General features: G+C 45.3%; 1 protein-coding gene and 1 pseudogene across 1 annotated transcript in view; both read right to left on the bottom strand.

The window, feature by feature from the left end:
• SCARA3 (scavenger receptor class A member 3) overlaps positions 1-20696 on the bottom strand; it is a 51877-nt gene that overhangs the window by 19614 nt on the left and 11567 nt on the right. The window contains exons 2-4 of the mRNA XM_011281541.3: positions 7536-7634; positions 5999-6118; positions 680-778 (exon numbers count right to left, since the gene is read on the bottom strand). Of these exons, the coding sequence (XP_011279843.2) occupies positions 680-778; positions 5999-6118; positions 7536-7634 (318 nt within the window). The remainder of the gene's footprint in view (positions 1-679; positions 779-5998; positions 6119-7535; positions 7635-20696) is intronic.
• On the bottom strand, positions 13265-14427 carry LOC101093098 (annotated as a pseudogene).

The raw sequence follows: 20696 nt of genomic DNA, 5'->3' as shown, positions 1-20696 counted from the left end.
TATATTTCTGCAAACACTTTTATATTTGCTATCTTATCAGTACATTTATGGGGAAAAGATGGTACAGGGATTATTTCTCCCATGTGTCAGATGAGAAATGAGGCACAGAGAAGATGCCTGCCAAACATCACTCAGCCTGTACTTTCTCTTTCCATCAGGGCAGACCACCTCTACCCCTTCTATTATGGCTCCTCTGTCTCTGCCTCAGAACGAGAATGTCCCTAGCTAACGCAGGAGATAGACAGCATCCTGAACTGTGCACACTTTAAGGCAGTAGTGAGGCAAGGGCAGACTTGCCAAGAGGCTTCGGAAGATCCTGAAAATAATCTCAGATACTTGAGAATAACTGGGGAATGTCTTTGGGTTCCTTCTCTGCCTCCTAATGCTTTACAAAGTCTACCTCCAAGCCTTCTCTACCTGTAGGCTCTGGCTAGATCTGTACCTCACACAGAAACCCTGGCCCCGGTCCTGGGTGAAACCCAGGGCAGCCGCCCACTCGGGATGAACCGGGAGGCAGGGAGTCATAGCTGCCCTTCCCTTGTGCCTAGAGGGTGGCTTAAGGCTTCCCTGCTCCAGGGCACCATGGTCTGGGGGTGGGGGTGGGGGGACACTCACCCCTCCCCAATTAACCCTGGTCTTCCATCATTGTCATTAGCACATCTGGACACTGGACACTTACCCAGGCCTTGCAGATTTTCCTGCATGGACATCAGCTTCTTGTCATAGATGGCCTGGGCCAGGGAGATGTCTTCAGAGAGAGAGTCCACTTTCCTGAAAACTATATGGGAAATACAGATGAGAAACTGGGGCAGGGTCTTAGCTCAGAGAAACAGCAGTCTTTTGGTAAGAAGGTATTTTTATCAGCCTTTCTGCAACCAAAACCATTCATCCTTCTACAGGGCTTTTCAGTGGTGGTAAGGGAAGATGCTTCTTATGGCCAGAGTTCACACATTCTATATCCATCTAGATCTATATCTGTTTAAACATCTCTCTTAAATATATATATGTATGCATATGTGTGTGTGTGTGTATATACATATATATATATATATATATATATATAGTTGCCAAATCATTTATATAGAGTATGATACAAACATTAAAAGTTTGTGTGTGTGTATATGTGTGTGTGTGTATATATATATATATATATATATATATATATATATCCTTGTGCCTACATATATATGTGTGTGTGTGTATGTATCTATCTCCATCCCCATCCAGATTTTAAAACTAGGGCCTGACCCCCACAGGACAGAATAGGGAAGATTAAGAAAAAAATGTAAAAAGAATATAAAAATATTCTTAATCCTACCACTGAGAGATAATAGCCATCAATATCTTCATGCATCTCTTAGACTCTTACTTATCTCCATAATCATTCTATAGCTACATAGATATAGGTATACTCTTTTAGAAAACAACAGAAAAAATGGAATGTTCTGAATATCTCATCTGTTTTCTTTCATTTTGCATCACTAGTGTCATGTCATGGACATTTTCCCATTGAGGTTTAAATCGCCTTAAAATCATTACTTTTAGGGGCATCTGGGTGCTTAAGCACTGACTTCAGTTGCTTAAGCGTCTGACTTCAGCTCAGGTCATGATCTTGGGCTCTGTGAGTTCGAGTCCCACGTTGGGCTCTGTGCTGACAGCTCAGAGCCTGGCGTCTGCTTCGGATTCTGTATCTCCCTCTCTCTCTGCTCCTCCCCACTCACACTCTGTCTCTCTCACTCTCAAAAAAGAATAAATGTTTTAAAAATATTTAAATCATTACTTTTAATGCGTGTATCATACTCGATATAAATGATTTGGCAATTATATAAAAATCTCCTGTGGTTGGGGGACACCTAAGCCACCTCCCTTTCTGAGCCTACAAATAAAACTTGATATGTAAATATGAGTAACACTTGTTCCTAGAAATAATCCTTATATTTGGTGGTTGTGTGTATATGGTTATTCTCTTAGAATGAATTGCTGGAAGTAGAATTAATGGGTCAAAGGTCATTAATATTTTTAAGTCTTTGATACATGTTGCCAAACTGACTCCTAGAAGAAGATTTATCAGCTTACACTGCATAGGGAGTCTCACCCCCTTCTCAGGGGTCAGTGCCGGCCAGTGATTACAGCACATCTGGGCAGCAGCAGGATTCCTGGCTTTCTCTAGCAAGTGTCTGGCTGGACGAGGAAGTGAGAGGAGGGCCCGGATTGGACGGAGGTAGACCCTATGTTTCCCACAGAGCCTAGGAAGGTAAGTGCACAGGGATGGAACGAACTCCGCCAAGAGAGCTGGGTCATGCAACTTCTCGTCCACACTTGCCTCAGATTTGCAGGGTGACTTCGGGCAAGTCAATTAACCTTTCTGGAGTTCAACTGAATCATCTGTAAAAGGCAAGTATGAAGCTAGATGACCTCTAATGTTCTTCTCAGCTCCAAAACGCCATGATTCCAACTTTTTTGGAATCTCTGGGCTTTAATATCGTATGTCTGAGAGCTGTTGAGACTTAATTAGTAACAGTGACATGTTGAGAGGTCCTAGGAACAGTTCTATGCCATTTTATTACACTAGCACTTAGAGTTTACAGTATTTGTCATTCCATTTGAGTCTCCCCCAAGTTAAAATCCCTTGTATAGATAGGGAAACAGAGGTGCAGACTTTGATTCTTATTCTAATGCTTTATAAAGTCCCCTCCAAACCAATAGCCAAGGGCTCATTCATATAATTCACCTTGTTCATTTCTTCACAGAGGGTTTCATGATCTGTAATTACATACTGTTTTCCTTACTTTTAGATCTTTTTTTCTCATCTTTTCAAAATTGAGTCTTATACTAAAAAGAGTATACATGTATAATTTATAAATAAATAGGCATATTTTACAGGTGTGAGATTATCGGGTTTTTCTTTTCCAATATTTAATTGTAAAAATTTTCAAAGAGTAATCAAAAGACTTGAACAATCCTACTTGCACAGTAGGCAGTAATGTATCAACTGCCTACATTCTATAATTAGCATTTTACTATAGGGTGCCTGGGTGGCTCAGTCATCAAGCATCTTACTTTGGCTCAGGTCATAATCTCACGGTTCATGAGTTTGAGTCCCACATCGGGTGAGCTCAAGCCCCCTCCCTTCAGGTGAGCATGAGCCTTGCTTCAGGTAAAACATGAGCCCTGCTTCAGGTGAGCCCCACTTCTCTCTCTCTTTCTCTTGGCCCCTCATGGAACTGCCCCTTGTGGAATTCTCTCTCTCTCTCTCTCTCTCTCTCTCTCTCCTCTGCCCCTTGCTCACTTGCGCCCCCCTCTCTCAAAAAACAAAAAAACAACAAAAAAAACATTTTACTATATTTACTTTATTGTACATCTGTCCATTTTATCTTTTTTTTTAATTTTTTTTTCTTTCAACGTTTTTATTTATTTTTGGGACAGAGAGAGACAGAGCATGAACGGGGGAGGGGCAGAGAGAGAGGGAGACACAGAATCGGAAACAGGCTCCAGGCTCTGAGCCATCAGCCCAGAGCCTGACGCGGGGCTCGAACTCACGGACCGCGAGATCGTGACCTGGCTGAAGTCGGATGCTTAACCGACTGCGCCACCCAGGCGCCCCAACCATTTTATCTTTTTATCCATTCACCTACCCATCTAATTTTTTGATGCATTTTAAAGCAAATTTTTTTACTGATGGGGTGCACAGTCAAAAAAAGGTCACAGGATACTGCTCTAGACCAAGGGCTGGCAAAGTAGGATCTGCATATGTAATTTAACCCAATGTCATTCTGTTGGAACATAGCCATCCCCATTCATTTTCATATTATCTCTGGCTGCTTTGGCTCCACAATGGCAGAGTGGTTTTGACAAAGACCATGTGTGGCCCATAAATCCTAAAATATTTACTACCTAGCCCTTTACAGAAAGTTTGCCAAACCGTGTTCCAGGTTATAATCCCCATAACGACAAGGCCTATGTTTTATTAAGCAGTGTATGCCCAGTGCCTAATACAGTTCTTGGCTTATAGTATGCATGCAACAAATACTTGATTAAATGAATAAGTGAATTTTCATTTCCCTGCAAGGAAGATGGATTTTGCTCAATCCTCCAGACTTTATCCACAGTCCTGACCATAATGCCTTGACTAGGACCATCCACATATGTACTCACAAATCTCTAGTCATTCATTTGACAAATATTATCGAGCACCTACCAGCCAGGCCAGGACGGTGCCCAGTCCACCCTGCTCTGGGGACTTTGAAGGCCCAGGCTGGAGGCAAAAGCACAAAAGGAAACCTAAAGTTCTCCCAGGAGTCCCCAAATGCACTCCTCGCCCCCAATTATTACAATCTTCTGCTCATTCATTCTGGATCTTAGGGCAAATCATTTCACCTCTCCAGGTATGTGAACGAGGGCAGCCTCCCGTTTCGGGGCTGGTTAAGATGACTCACGGATATCATGTATATGATGGTGCCTAGCAGCTAGTGGGCACCGATGACTGTCCATAGCTTCTGAAGTGTGGTCGTGCCTGTGTTCTGCTCTGGGCTCAGGTTTGTGGCTACTGGAGCTTTATTAATGGACCTGCGGGTGCCGGGAGCTGAGGCCCTAAAAGGCCTGACCAGGAACCTCTGGAGGTTCCCTGATGTCCAGTTTGCCACCTCAGAATGGTGGCCCGCAGCTCCCCACCTCCTCTGGCCCAGGATTTTGGCTACTTTCTGAGAGGCCAAGCCCCACAAAGTGATTTAGCAGGAAAAGGCGGGGCTGACCCAGGTGAGGGGCTTGGAAAGTTCTTGAAATCAATGGTCCTCCAACCTGGTTGCACTCTGGAATTACCTGAGAAGCTTCTATAGTTTAGTAAGGCCTGGGTCCTATCCAGAGATTATGATTTCATTCATCTGGAGCCAGGAACCCTGCCATTAGGCATTTTAAATGCCTTTTAAGGTCCAGACAAAACTGAGAACTGCTCCTTCTGATGACGAAACGTAAGGGCCTCATCCTGATGCTCCCTTTACCTGGCACAAAGTAGGTGCTCGGCTTGTGTTAGATTCCTCAACACCTTTAGGATTCCTGCATTATGACAAGAGTGTCCATTCAAGTCATTAACATGCTGACCTTGTGCCCTCAAGCCAAGCGAGCCAGCGGCTGAATATCTTTAGCCAGGACTGGGACCAGGTGCTCCCATTTAGGGAGGCGCTCACTCTCAGGGTCACACAAGTGCGGGGGCGGCACCTGGACTGAGGCACCCCACCCTGCTCCTCACTTGTCTCACCTGCGTCCCGGCCTTGTCCCCAATATCTAGGCCACAGGAACAAGCAAACCTACTGGCTGCTCTTTAGCAAACCTATTGGCTGCCCTTAGTAACATCTGGATTTTTTAAAATCTGAAGCTGAGTGTAATGGGACTGCAGTGAGAAGCTGTCACATCTGTTCCCCTCAGTTTACCGTAATCTATTAGCATCCAGAAGGCAGGGTTGCCCGAACTTGGCTGTGCGCCATCATCTGGGTTGGCTACCATGGTCGTACAAGCTGTAGTGCTTATGAGAGCCGCCAAACTCCAGGTCCCTGGGCTTCGCCTGCAGGACTCTCATTCCATAGGTTCCAGCGAGACTCAGGAATTTGCATTTTAACAAATACTGGGGGGCGATCCTGATGCAGGCAGGCATCCAACCTCACTTTGAGGAACACTCACAAAGACCATGGAAGGGGCTTAGACATTGCCAACAGAGTGATCTCAACCCTGGATGGACATTACCTGGGCTGGGGCACAGAATCGGTAGCTTTTAAAGCTCCCAGGTGATTCTCACATGGAGCTGGAACTGGGAACCGTTGAGCTGGTCCTGTCCTCTCATTTTCCCAGTAGGAAAACAGACTCCCTAGAGGGCAAGTGCCTTGCTCAGAGCCACACAGCTACGAATTGACCGGAATTCAGGGGCCAGCCTTTGGAGTCTGAACCAAGCATGAAGATCCCCAGAAAGATGCTGGACTCCTAGATGCCACTGGGAGCCTGCACTCACCCAGAGAGGCCAGCACGGCCACGGCCACCAGGAGCAGGGCCAGGAAGAGATAAAGAATCCGCACCGACGTGTGCAAAGACAGGTTCTTCCGGCAGCGGCTGCAGCGGGGCCCCGGCCGGCCTGTTGGGGAACAAAGCAGACCAGTGGCTCAGGCTGCAGGCGAAGGGACAGTTTCATGTTCCTACTCTGACCTGTCTCATCACATATCAAACCAGCCTCCAGGAAGGGAGTTGTTCTCCATTTTCATGTCTGCCCATCTCCCTGTGTTTTCTCTAGGTGCTTGAGCTTTGAGAAATAGAAGAGACCAGAGTCGGGGTCTTCCAAGAACAGCCCCATGACTGCCACCCGTGTCCCTTATGGCAACATCAATCAGCCCATGGTGTGGGAAGACACCTCTTCCTGATGCATTGGCCTTACGATGGTACATAAGACAGGGCAGTCGGCTTTGTTTCACCACTGGATGACCAACTTGTTTCAATTTGCCTCCGACTTTCCGGGCTTTAGCACTGAAAGTCTCCTGTTGTGGGAATTTCTCAGCATGGGGAAAACCAGTCACACACCCTGGGAAACCCCTCAGTCCCCAAACTTTTCGGGTAACGAACAGTTCTCCTGGAAATGGAACAAATGGTTCCAGTCCACCAGTTGGGTCCCTGGTATGGAAGAAGAAAGAAGCCAGGTGTTCTGGCTACTCGGGCGCATGGCCAACGTCCAGGAGGCATGCAGTGATGTCCCCGGTTGTGACATTTCTAAGGCGGATTTGGCTTCAGCTGCATATTATGAGTACTGGGAATGTTTTAAAATTCCTGATGCCTCCTTTGCATTCCAGACTGAAAGAAATCAGAATTTCTGAAGGCTGGTCACAGGCATCCTGGCATGGTTACAATATACAGCTGAGGTTGGGGTGCCTGGGGGTCTCAGTCGGTTGGGCATCCGACTTCGGCTCAGGTCATGATCTCACTGTTGGTGGGTTTGAGCCCGGCGTCGGGCTCTGTGCTGACAGCTCAGAGCCTGGAGCCTGCTTTGGATTCTATGTCTCCTTCTCTCTCTGCCCCTCCCCTGCTCATGCTCTGTCTCTCTCTGTCTCTCAAAAATAAATAAATGTTATATATTAAAAAAAAAATACAGCCAAGGTTGAGAACAGCTGCTCTAATCTAACCAGAACCCACTGAACTCTACTCTAAGTAACAGTTCAGGTGGCATTGGTTTCTGACACTATCCAAATGCTAAGGTGGGTCCTGTGGGCTAAGTGGTCAAACCACTTGGGTGGCATGGGATATGGTGAAGGGGACAGTTCTGGGCCAGCTAGAGGACGGGTCCTGGGGGAGATGGCAGAGGTCCCTGACAGGTCTCAGGAGGAGCCCTAGAGACAGATGTCACTTGTGTCAGACTTTGACATCATCCATACTATATAACCCAGGCCAATGCAACTCTGCCCTTCCCCCTCCAGGAAGCAATGGGGAAAGGATTTTGAAGCCATGAGGAGAGGTAAGTCAGCAGCCTGGGGGTGGGGGCAGGGAGATCAGAGGGCAGCCCTTACCCTCTTGTGTGCATGGGAAGGTCGGCATGTCCTCGTCGTCACCAGCCAGCTCCTCTTCTGTAACATACAACGCATCTCTGTCGCCGGTGGCCGACCTCACTGTGACGGAGCCAGTGCTGTCAGACCCGGGGCTGGAACCTCGAGCCATGCCCACCCCTCTCCAGCTGCCCAGTTCGTTTACAATCCCCACACCCCATGCCCACCCCCACCCTTGAGTACAAGTCAGCCCACCTGAGCTCCAGGTGACCCGGAGGAAAGGGGAAGGGGGAGGGAGAGAAGAATCGAGTGGCTGAGGAACTGAGATGTCCCAACACCTCTGGGCAAGGAGATTTCATGATCTCCCACAAGCCAGTAAAGATCCACAGGACAGCTCTGCTGCCTCCTTGCTCTGTACCTTGCTCAAAGCCCTGGGATGGAATCAGAAGGAATAAGCTCTGGCTGCCTGACCCCTCTCAGCATCCTTCCATTCCCTGGCACATGGTAACCCAAGCAGAATTCCTCTGCTCCACGGTCAAGTGTGAATCTACAAGACTCTGCATGCAGCCCAGCTGGGGGAGCTGCAGAAAGGAGGAAGTGGGAACAAAGAGAATACAGAATGGTGGAAATGGTCACAGACCTCTGCCTCACGTGCTGCCTCATCCGGGACCTGCCAGGGTGTGGAAGGGACCATGGGAGGAGCAGGTCTCCCTGGGGCCATGTGTTCCCTAAGTAAGACCTAGGTGATGGATTCCCTCAATCAGAAGATTGCTCTTGTTCCCCCAGACACCTCATACCTCCTCCTCCTTCCAGGACCTGGTCTTTTAGAAATGATGAGGAGAAAGACACCCAAAATAGGCAGAGTGAGCCAGAGTGGGTGTTTAAGGATGGAGCCACCCAGTACTTCTGTCCTGGGAAGTGTGGGTGTGTGTCGCGGTGGGGGGGGGGGGGGGTGTATGAGCTGATCATGACGACTGAATTCCTGGGAGATATCTGTTGAGGGGATTTTTAAAAACTATGCCTCAAAATCCGGAAGCAATAAAAGAAAGAGATTAATGCATTTGACCACATGACAATAAAATAACAATGCTTTGGCATGACCAAAGCAAAGTCAATCACAAACTGGGAGAAAATATTCATAGCACATATTATAGACAAAGAGGCAACATACCAAGTTTCTAAAGAGCTTTAAAAATTCAGGAAGTGGAATTAATCCCATAGTCCCAGAATACAAAATCAACGTACAGAAATCTGTTGCATTTCTACACCCTAATGATGAAGCAGTAGAAAGAGAAATTAAGGCATCAATCCCATTTGCAACTGTGCCAAAACCAATAAGATGCTCAGGAATAACCCTAACCGAAGAGGTGAAAGACCTATACTCTGAAAACTATACAACCCTGATGAAAGAAATTGAGAATTACACAAAGAAATGGAAAGATATTCCATGCTCCTGGATAGGAAGAACAAATACTGTTAAAATGTCTATGCTGCCCAAAGCAATCTACACATTTAAAGCAGTCCCTATCAAAATACCAACAGCATTTTTCACAGAACTGGAATTAACAATCCTAAAATGTGTACGGAGCCACAAAAGACCCTGAATAGTCAAAGCAATCTTGAAAAAGAAAAACAAAACTGGAGTATTACAATTTCAGACTTCAATTTATACTACAAAGCTGTACAAACATGGTAATGGCACAAAAATTGACACACTGATCAATGGAACAGAAAAGAAAACCCAGAAATAAGCCCACAATTATATGGTGTCAAAAATTTATTTTTGACAAAGCAGGAAAAAATATGCAATGGGAAAAAGTCTCCAACAAATGGCAGTGGGAAAACTGGACAGCAGCATGCAAAAGAATGACACTGGACCACTTTCTTACACCATACACAAAAATAAATTCAGAATGGAATTTAAAATGAAAATTCATTTGCAAATGACATATCTGATAGAGGGTCAATATCCAAAATATATAAAGAATGTATAAAACTCAACACCCCCCAAATGAATAATCCAATTAAAAATGGGCAGAAGACATGGACAGACATTTCTCCAAAGAAGACATCCACTTGGCCAACAGGCACATGAAAAGATGCCCAACATCACTCATCGTCAGGGAAATGCAAATCAAAACCACAACGAGATATCACCTCACACCTGTCAGAATGGCTAAAATCAAAAACACAACACAAGTGAGGATGAGGATGTGGAGAAAAAGGAACCCCCTTGCACTATTGGTGGAAATGTAAACTGCTGTAGCCCCTGTGGAAAACAGTATGGAGGTTCCTCAAACAGTTAAAAATAGAACTACCCTATGAGCCAGTAATTGCACACTGGGCATTTACCCCCTCAACAAAATACAAAAACACTAATTCAAAGGGATACATGCACCTGATGTTTATTGCAGCATTATTTACAATAGCCAAATTATAGAGGCAGTCAAATGTCCATCGACAGATGAATGGATAAAGACGTGGTATATACACCTAATGGAATATTATCCAGTCATAAAAAGAATGAAAATTTGCCATTTGCAATAACATGGATGGAGCTAGACAGTATAATGCTAAGTGAAATAAGTCAGTCAAAGAAAGACAAATACCATATGATTTCACTCCTATGTGGAATTTAAGAAACAAAACAAATGAGCAAAGGAAAAAAAGAGAGAGAAAGACAAATCAAGAAACAGACTCTTAACTATAGAGAACAAATTGATGGTTACCAGAAGGAAGGGGGTTGAGGGATGGATGAAATAGGAAAACCCAAACCCAAAAATCCTATAGAAAAATGGACAAAATACCTGAACAGGCAATTATGAAAAGAGATAAAAAATGTCCCCTAAGTGTTTCCAATTAAGCAATAAATAAGTCATGGGGATAAAAGGTACAGCATAGGGAATGTAGTCAATGGCATTATAATAGTGTCGTATGGTGACAGACGGTAGCTACATTTGTGGTGAGAATAGCATAATGTATAAACTTGTCAAATCACTATGCTGTACACCTGAAACTAATGTAACATTGTGTGTCAACTATAGTTCAGTTGAAAAAAAAAGGTCCCCTAAACAAATGAAAAGATGTTCAGCTTTATTCTAAGACAAAATGCAACTTAAAACTACAGTATGAGGGGCGCTTGGGTGGCTCAGTCTGGTAAGTGTCCGGCTTCAACTCAGGTCATGATCTCACAGTTCAGGAGTTCGAGCCCCACGTTGGGCTCTGTGCTGACAGCTTGGAGCCTGGAGCCTGCTTCACTTTCTCTGTCTCCTTCTCACTGCCCCTCCCGTGTTCATGCCCTCTCTCTCTCTCTCTCTTTCAAAGAATAAATTAACATTAAAAAAAGTTTTTTGTTTTTGTTTTCTTTTTTTTTTCCAATATAGGAAGTTTATTGTCAAATTGGTTTCCATACAACACCCAGTGCTCATCCCAAAAGGTCCCTCCTCAATACCCATCACCCACCCTCCCCTCCCTCCCACCCCCCATCAACCCTCAGTTTGTTCTCAGTTTTTAAGAGTCTCTTATGCTTTGGCTCTCTTCCACTCTAACCTCTTTTTTTTTTTTTTTAAGTTTTTTTTAACTACAGTGTGAAAACGGTTCTCAACTATCAGATTGGCAAAAATGCAGAGGCTGACAATATACTGCATTGGCCAGGCTATGGGGAATTGGGGTGGAAATGCAAATGGCCCAGACCTGGTGGAAGGGAATTAAACACATATATATTTTGTCCTTTGACCCCACAATCACACTTCTATAAATTTATCTATAATACACACCTCCAACAATCTGAAAACATATATGACAAGGTTATTCACTTCAGGATTATTTGTAATTGTGAAAACTGAGAACTATCTAAATATTCAAGCATGGGAGATTGGTTAATATACTATGGTTATATACACACAATGGGACCCTATGCAGCTATACAAATGAATACGGAAATCTCAATCAACTGACATGGAGTAATTTCCAGGAGATATTAAGTAAAAAAGCAAAGTGCAAATATATAGTACGCTACCTTTTTTGTAAGAAAGAAGGGAAAATAAGAAAACATGCATATATCTGCTTACTATTAAAAGAAGAAACACAGGAAGGAAAAAAACAAAAAACAAAAAGTTGTTTTCTACAAAGGATGGGGTGGTGGAAATAGGGTGAAAGGGATATAGACAGAGTGGCATTTCTCTGAGTGAAACTTTTTGTTTAGTTTTGACTTTCGAAAACATTTAATATTTTACACATTCAAAACATTAAATTTTATTGGTTAAAAAAAACCACCCACCTAGAACCAAATGAACCTTATTTACATTTTGAATGAATACAAAGCATACTGAAGGGAAGGAAAGAACTAATCTACTAAATTAGCTAAAATTATTTAATCTAAGTAAACTAAATAAATTAGTTTTGACTATGTAATCTCTATCTGGGATGTGGTAGGATATAATTGGGGAAGTGCAAACACGTATGAAACTTATAAAGTAATTTTATTTATTATTGTAGCATGGGTAAAGCAATTCTGAAATTACTTTAGATTAATTCAAGACTGGGCAAATGAGGGGCGCCTGGGTGGCTCAGTCGGTTAAGCGTCCGACTTCGCCTCAGGTCATGAGCTCACGGTTTGTGGGTTCAAACCCCATGTCAGGCTCTGTGCTGACAGCTCAAAACCTGGAGCCTCCTTCAGATTCTGTGTGTCTCTCTCTCTGCCCCTCCCCCACGTGTGTGTGTGTGTGTGTGTGTGTGTGTGTGTGTGTGTGTGTGTCTCAAAAATAAACATTAAAAAAAAAAAAAGACTGAGCAAATGAATAAATGTGTTGATGTGGTTTGGGCCCAGGGTTTTTCACTATGGAAAAGGGGACACAGAAATATGGAATGGGGGGGGGGGACAAGAAAGAACCCTTGGGGATGGATTAAAATTGAGGGTATCAATATAAGCTCATAATTTCCAATATATATAGGTATGTATACGTTCATGCTTATGTGCATATATAACATATATGTATCTGTATGTGTCGGTATGTGTTCAGGTATAACTTTGTTGAAAGGCTCAGAAAGCAGACACTTAAATAGCAATGAACAGCCCTCGCAGCCCCAGGTCTTGGTGGCTAATACTATTTCCCACTTTAAAAAGCCAGGCAGGGGCACCCCGATTGGTTAAGCGTCTGACTCCTGATTTCAACTCAGGTCATGATCTCATGGTTCGTGGGATTGAGTCTCAAGTCTGTACTGTCAGTGCACAGCCTGCTTGGGATTCTCTCTCTCCCTCTCTCTCTCTCTCTGCCCCTTCCCCCACTCATACTCTGTGTCTTAGAGAAGAAGAAGAAAAAAAAGCCAGGCATTCTTAGAGAAATGGCTGATTCTAGGGTTGGGGTAAAAGGTAGGTAAAGATGAATCTGGAACATCTCGTTCTTTCAGAAATTAAAGGAATGCTAAAAAAAAAATGATGGGGGATGTCATAAGGAAACAGAAACCATCTTGAAGATGTCTGCACTGGCCAAATCTAAAACAAATTGAGTCATAAAATAATTAAGTATAATAATGCTATTTTAAGTCATTAAAAACAGGAATTCATGAATCCATACCACTGATAGTTAGACAGATACATAGAAGGAAGGGCTCTTTCCTTTTTTTTTTATTTTAAAATTTTTTTTCAACGTTTATTTATTTTTGGGACAGAGAGAGACAGAGCATGAACGGGGGAGGGGCAGAGAGAGAGGGAGACACAGAGTCGGAAACAGGCTCCAGGCTCTGAGCCATCAGCCCAGAGCCTGACGCGGGGCTCGAACTCACGGACCGCGAGATCATGACCTGAGCTGAAGTCGGACGCTTAACCGACTGCGCCACCCAGGCGCCCCTTTCCTTTTTTTTGTAAGTTCTGTTTCTTAATTCCCTCATGAATCTGCATGAGGGAATCTGCACAATCTGCACAAACGCCACAGATAAAGTCACTGCAGAATTTTTACCCCTTCTGTTGTCCAATCTCCAGCTCACTTTTTGCCAGCATCAACACCAGCGTTTGCAGTCGCCCTGACTTTCTCTATTCTGTTCTTGTGTTCCTTTTGCTGTTTTCTTGAGGTCTTTTTCTTCTCATACAGGCCCTGTCTTGCAAGTCTATGTTTGGGCTCATTTTTCTTTGCATCATCCAAGGAATCATAAATCCTGCCAAAGCCAGTTGTCTTACCACCACCCAAACGGGTTCCCAATCCAAACACAAAGATGACAGCTGGTGTGATCTTGTACATTTAGACTAGGTTTTCCCCTGAATTTCTGTCTTAGGTACTGTTGCCTTTCTGGGGGTGAAGAACATCAATGACCATTTGTTTCTGCTGAAGTCGCTGGTTGGTCATGAACTTCCTAGTCTGGATAGTTACTGTGTCTGTCATTCATGATGGCGGCCAAGCTTTAAGCAGCCAGGGAGGCCAGGGGAAGGGCTCTTTCTTACAGCAGCGCTGGGGTTGGGAAATCAGCACTCTGCACTCATTACAGTAAAGACTGAATCAGGCAAGAACCATCAACGGACGCTACCTCCAGGGAAAATTTTGATGAAGAGCAGTATATACACATGGTCTTAAAGTGTCTTCTCACAGATGACTTATTTGTTATGAGGGAGGGGAGAAAGCCCACTCGTTATGTATCGGGGAAATCAGGCCACACCTTGACCAGGTGATCAAAATGAACATCACCTGTGAGGGACAGATGGCCACTGTGTGCCTAGAGATGTATTAGCTGGAGCAGCACACACCATCACATATACTGTTTATTGGCCAAGAACACACAACCGCAATCCAATCACGAGGAAACATGAGAAAAACACAAAGTGACGATCATCACATTAAAAAAAGGGATGTGACAGGGCGCCTGGGCGGCTCAGTCGACTTCGGTCCAGGTCATGATCTCACGGTCGGTGAGTCTGAGCCCCACGTCGGGCTCTGTGCCGACAGCTCTGAGCCTGGAGCCTGCTTCGGATTCTGTGTCTCCCTCTCTCTCTGTTCCTCCCCTGCTCGCACTCCGTCTCTCTCTCTCTCTCAAAAATAAAGATCAAAAAAAGGTTTTTTTATTTTTTTATTTTATTTTATTTTTAAAAAATTTTTTTTTCAATGTTTATTTATTTTTGGGACAGAGAGAGACAGAGCATGAACGGGGGAGGGGCAGAGAGAGAGGGAGACACAGAATCGGAAACAGGCTCCAGGCTCTGAGCCATCAGCCCAGAGCCCGACGCGGGGCTCGAACTCACGGACCGCGAGATCGTGACCTGGCTGAAGTCGGACGCTTAACCGACTGCGCCACCAAGGCGCCCCAAAAAAGTTTTTTTTTAAAGGATGTGGGAGAGGACTGTATTTTTCAAAAATATCAGTCATAAAAGACAATAAAGGTGAAAGAGACGTGACAACTAAATGCAACCCTTAACATTCGACTGGATCCTGTGCTGGAGGGGAAAGGAAATCTACAAAGGATACTGCTGGTCCACTGGTAACACTGGAACACACACTGTACATTACATAAAGTTTTAAAGCAATTCATGAAGTTTATGACTGTACTCGGACATATTCCTATTCTTAAGAAATCCATATGGAAGTGTTTAGAAGTAAAGGGCCATGAGGTATGTGCAAAAAAAAAAAATGTGTACATATGTGTATATGCATATGTGTCTGTGTGTGGGTAATACTTCATTGAAAATCCTTGTGCATAAGATGTTATGCACATATAGGATCTTCTCAAGATAATTTCCTAAAAGTGAATTGTCTGGATCACATTGTAAGAACATTTTAATGTTCTGGAAACAAATGAACTAACTGCCATCTAGAAAGGGCATGCAAATTGGGGCGACTGTGTGGCTCAATCACTTAAGCATCTGACTCTTGATTTCAGCTCAGGTCAAGATGTCGTGGTTTGTGGGATGGAATCCTGCTTCAGGCTCCAAGCTGAGTTCTCTCTCTCTCTCTCTCTGCATCTGTCCCTTCCCCCACTGACACTTTCACTCTATCTAAAAAGTAAAAAAAAATTATTAACAAAAATTATTGGAGAGTCTGGGTGACCCGGTTACCCTCTGACTTTAACTCACATCATGATCTCATGGTTCATGGGTTTGAACCCTGTGTCAGGCTCTGTGCTGACAGCTCAGAGCCTGGAGCCTGCTTTGCATTCTGCGTCTCCTCCTCTCTTTGCCCATCCCCCTGCTCGCATTCTTTCTCTTTCTCAAAAATAAATAAACATTAAAAAATTTTTTTAGAGAAAAAAATTAAGAGGCTGACCATTATCAAGTGCTTACTAGCCATTCTTTCCCATGCATTGGCTATATATAGCCTTTGCTCTTTTTTCTGTTGAGCTATGGATTTTGCGTGTGTGTGAGGCTTTCATCAGAACATTTTATCACATGTCTTGCAGATGTTTCAATAGATTTATTTATAAATTTTTTTTAAACATCTTTATTTTTGAGAGACGGAGAGAGACAGAGCACAAGCGGGCGAGGGGCAGAGAACAACAGGGAGACACAGAATCTGAAGCAGGCTCAGGCTCTGGGCTGTCAGCACAGAGCCAGACACGGGGCTCGAACCCACAAACCGTGAGATCATGACCTGAGCTGAAGTTGGACGCTTAACTGACTAAGCCACCCAGGTGCCCTATTTCTAAATTGTTAAAGCTTGTGTGTGCACAGCTCCAGGGCCACCAGAGTGTCTTCCAGGGGGAGGGCACAGGGTGGGGAGGTGTGGAAGGGCATTCACATCGTACCCCCTGATTAAATGACAGAATCCTGAGGGGTCTGTATTCAAGACTCTTTCTTCCAGAGGGAATTTTCTTGACTTTTACCAGGTGCCAAGGGAACAACAACCAACCTGGGACCACTGCAGTTTGCTTTTTAAAACTGGCTTGCCCAGGGCGCCTGGGTGGCTCACTGGGTTAAGCGTCCAACTTCGGCTCAGGTCATGATCTCGTGGTTCGTGGGTTCAAGACTTGCACTGGGCTGTGTGCTGGCAGCCCAGAGCCTGGGGCCTGCTTCAGATTCTGTGTGGCCCCTCTCTCTGCTCCTGCCCCACTCACACTCTGTCTCTGTCTCTTGAAAATGAATAAACATTAGAAAAATTTTAAATGAATAAATAAGTAGACAAATAAATAAATAAAATTGGCTTGCCCAAGTGCACACTGAATATGAACTGGACCCCCAGACCCTTGGGAGGGCAAGCCTATCCCTGGCACAGCCCTTTCCACGCTCTGGACTCTCTGGAGACATCCGGTTTCCTCAACAGCTCTCTGACAGGTGTATTCCACTCCACCCCCTCCCCGCTCAGCCTCTCGCTTCTCCCCTCCTCTTTTCCAAGGAGCAGACTAGCTGGGGTGAGCTTCAAAATGCCTCAGATACGGGCATCGAGCAACCAGTAGGAAGACTGTGATCAATCAGAAAAGACTGGGGCAAAAACATAAACAAAAACAAAAGCCCCCAAACCAGGCAGAATGGCTGTCTCAGGGTTTCTCGGGGTGACAGAGTGTGACAGGCTTTATGGTGGGGGTCTTTGAGCCTGCTGCCCCCTCCCTGGGCCACTCACAGCCTTGTTCCTGACACCCAGCTTCTGTATGTGTTGACCCATTGGTTTCAGCTCCTAATTCGAATTCTTTTTCTTGGTCTTTGTAAACTTCCTCAGTTTTCTTTCAACTTTACCTATGCATTTGGCCTGTAGTTTATCTAGGACATAAGCTTCATGTCCCAAGAATATTTTAACCCGGTAACACTAGAAGTAGAAGCTCGAAGTTTTTTGTTTCTTCCCTTTTTTAATTCGATAAAAATCTGGGTCTTGCCTTGTGTCAGTCGTCACGACAACCCTATAAACTTTACAGTCTCCAGTGTCACTTCCATGGACAAAAAGACTGAGGTTCAGAGAAGTTAAGACTGTTGCTTAATGGCCTACCGAATATGTGATGGGGCTGCGATCTGAACTCAGACATCTTTTCGACCATGCCTACCGCCTCCTCAGAGTAATGATCAAATGAGTGGACTCAGTAGGAGAGGGACTGAGGGTGACCCCAAATTAAAGATGCCACCATCATCGCCATGAATGCCTTCTCCCTGACCTCCAGGGCACAGCATATATGTCACTTCCTCAGTGGCCTTCCTTGGGCTCCCAAACTGGAATAGCCAGGATGCTCCATGCATACTTCCGTGTGCTCTGTGTCTCCCCATTGTAGAAGGCAATATACCTTTTCTTATTTATTCAGTAGGTCTCTTCCCCAGTGTTTAAGATCTGGGGGTAATGAATATGTCTGTCTTATTCTCTGCTTTATCCAAAGACCCTACTGCTGTATATGGCACTGAGAAATACTCAACAAACACAATTTTAAATGAATCTAGGAATGATTTTACATTATGCTTTTCCAGTAGTAAGTAGGTCTACGCTCGCGTGTGTAACTACCTGGAAGCTTGGTCGAGAGCCCCAGGTGAGCACCCCACTCTCGACGATTCTGAGCTAAGCTGGGGGGAGGCTGGAGACCTCATATCCATTATTGCATTCGGTCCTTATGACTAGCCTGAGAGAGAAACAGGGTGAGAAGTTATTCCCCTCACTCTCCAGGTGAGGAAAGTGAGTTGGGGCCAGGGGGTTATCTCGTAACACCTGGCTAAAGTCACCGAGCCAGCTAGTGGCAAAGCCTCCTGAATCCTGGTTGTTTTCCTATCCACAGCTGCCTCCAGGTAGCCTCTCTGATAGAGCTAGTGTGTTCTCATGGGCGTGTGCACGAGTGTGTGTGTGTGTGTGTGTGTGTGTGCCTTGGAGGGGAGTGGGTACAATGAAGAAGGAGGGCTGATATGGCAGGTACCACTGATCATCTCATAAATAGCCTAAGAAATCTGGGGAGCCTGGATGGCTCAGTCGGTTAAGCGGCCGACTTCGGCTCAGGTCACGATCTCGCGGTCCTTGAGTTCCAGCCCCGCGTCGGGCTCTGTGCTGACAGCTCAGAGCCTGAAGCCTGTTTCGGATTCTGTGTCTCCCTCTCTCTCTGACCCTCCCCTGTTCATGTTCTGTCTCTCCCCATCTCAAAAATAAATAAAATGTTAAAGAAAAAAAATTAAAAAGAAATCAATCTTTTCAGCCCTGTGTTGTCACTGTGATGGCAGCTGTCATGCTGCCATCAATCTGCCACCAGTTTACGAGGGTAACTGTGCCCGGGGGGGTTACCACGATTACCATCCCTTTCCCATAAATTTATGCTTCAGATGAGGCAGGCTAGGATCGCTTGGTGCCCTCTATGCTCCATCTGACCAAAACCTCCCCCTAACATCTCAGCCCCAGATGATCTCAGCCAGAACCACGCTGAGGGCTGTCAGATTTACCCGGATTTACCGCCACCTTGGTCCCTAGGGGAGGTATTCCTTCCATCCGTTGGAGCAGAAATGCCTTCAAGGCCTTCCTGCCCGTTTCTCATTTCTCTCCACCCCTTGATGGTGCTTCTCTGCCCTCCCTTGTGACTAGGCCTCCTCCCTGTTCTGGCTCCGAGGCCAATTTCGTCACATCGCTGTTTATAGCCTTTGCAAGGGATCTGGGAGAACTTAAATCAAGCAAGGCTGACACTGACCTTCAGCAAACACCCCCTCAAAAAGCACACAGCTTTGTCATAACTTTGCTCTCCCACCGAGGTCCCCCAAGATTGGCAATCGTTAGCAAGTGGGAATTAATAAAGACCCCGTTCCGGTACTTTGCAGCCCATGGGCAGGGAAATGACAGTTGCCAGCACGAACTTGGCTCTCTGTAGATGAGGGGTTCACAAGTGCCTGGCGTTGTTCCCTCTGTTGACATCTCAGCTCCGCAGCTCACGCCCTCCCCGATCCCCAAGGGGGTCTCCTCCTCTTTCTAATCCTTTGGACTTCCTGCTCACCAGCACAGAGCCGCAGGCCCGGGGGACCTCTAATTTACCTATGTCTGGAATGCTGTAGCAACTCTCCACTTTAGCCTTGTTCATTTTAATGAGACCATAATCCAAAGCATTTGGGAGGCTTTTATAAGCCAAGCCCTCTGCAAGCACAGGCTCATTATAGTCACATTACACCAAGATTGTTCCGGTCAGGGGACAGAGGAAGAAACAGACTTGAAGAATGGAGGAGAGCCTGGCTTGAGGATACAGAGGCTATGATTGATCAGAGGATGATTGATTAGACAGGAGTCCGTACTCCCTCCTTGCACTGGGCCAAGAGACAGGAAGATAATTTTCCTCCTCCTCTCCATCTCACATGCCTGCCTATTCCTACGGCTTCTGCGGCGATCTTAACGTTGGGCACACCGGCTTTCCAATGTGTTTTCAGAGACAGGGAGTGGGAAGGAACTCAGAAATCACAGAGCCCACCTGTCATGGTACAGAGGTGCGGAGAGGTCAAGTGACCTGCCAGTTAGTTCGTGGTTCCTGAACGTCCAGGGATCTGAAGGAAGATCCAAACACACACACAGAGGGCTTGCAGGGTCGCATATACCCAGCTCGGACTGGCCACAGATCTGGGATGAGTCTTTTCTATCCAGGCCTGATGTCTGTTTACATCGCCTTCAGGTCTGAAATCCTCTTTCCAGCCTCAGTCTGCACAGGGCTGAGCCCAGAGTGGGTGTTCAAAAAAATGAGTTTACCGATCCTTTGAGAAAGCCTGCATCCTTAGTTAATTCTTGACATCTGCTGTTTCATTTAAGAGCTCATTTTTATTAAAAAATAAAGACGAATGACTTCAAATATGGTTTAAATTTTGTGTATTCTTAGTTCTCCACGGCTAGGGGGTATTGGGGGGTGCTAATGCATAGAGGATGCAAAGGCTTAAAGCAGCAGAGGCTTAGCATTCACATACAGGGGCCTAATGTTTGAATTGAAAAGGAATGGGGGTGCCCAGGTGGCTCAGTCGGTTAAGTGTCCAACTTCTGCTCACGTCACGATCTAGCGGTTTGTGAGTTCGAGCGCCCCGTTGGGTTCTGTGCCAACAGCTCAGAGCCTGAAGCCTGCTTCAGATTCTGTCTCCTTCTCTCTCTGGCCCTCCCCCGACTCACACTCTGTGTCTCTCTCTCTGTGTCTCCCTCAAAAACAAACATTAAAAAAAAAACGTTTTTAAGGAAAAGGAATGAACTTGGGGGGGTGGGTATAGTGGAAGGTAGGGTCTGCTTCCCCTCCCTTTCTCACAACCAGAACAAGGGACATGGTAATCCTCTCCTAAAGCTAAAAGACCTCTTTTTG

This window comes from Felis catus, chromosome B1 (assembly GCF_018350175.1).
Source record: "Felis catus isolate Fca126 chromosome B1, F.catus_Fca126_mat1.0, whole genome shotgun sequence".
NCBI lineage: Eukaryota > Metazoa > Chordata > Mammalia > Carnivora > Felidae > Felis > Felis catus.
Note: the sequence above shows the minus strand (reverse complement) of the source record. Positions and strands in the feature narration are given on the sequence as shown.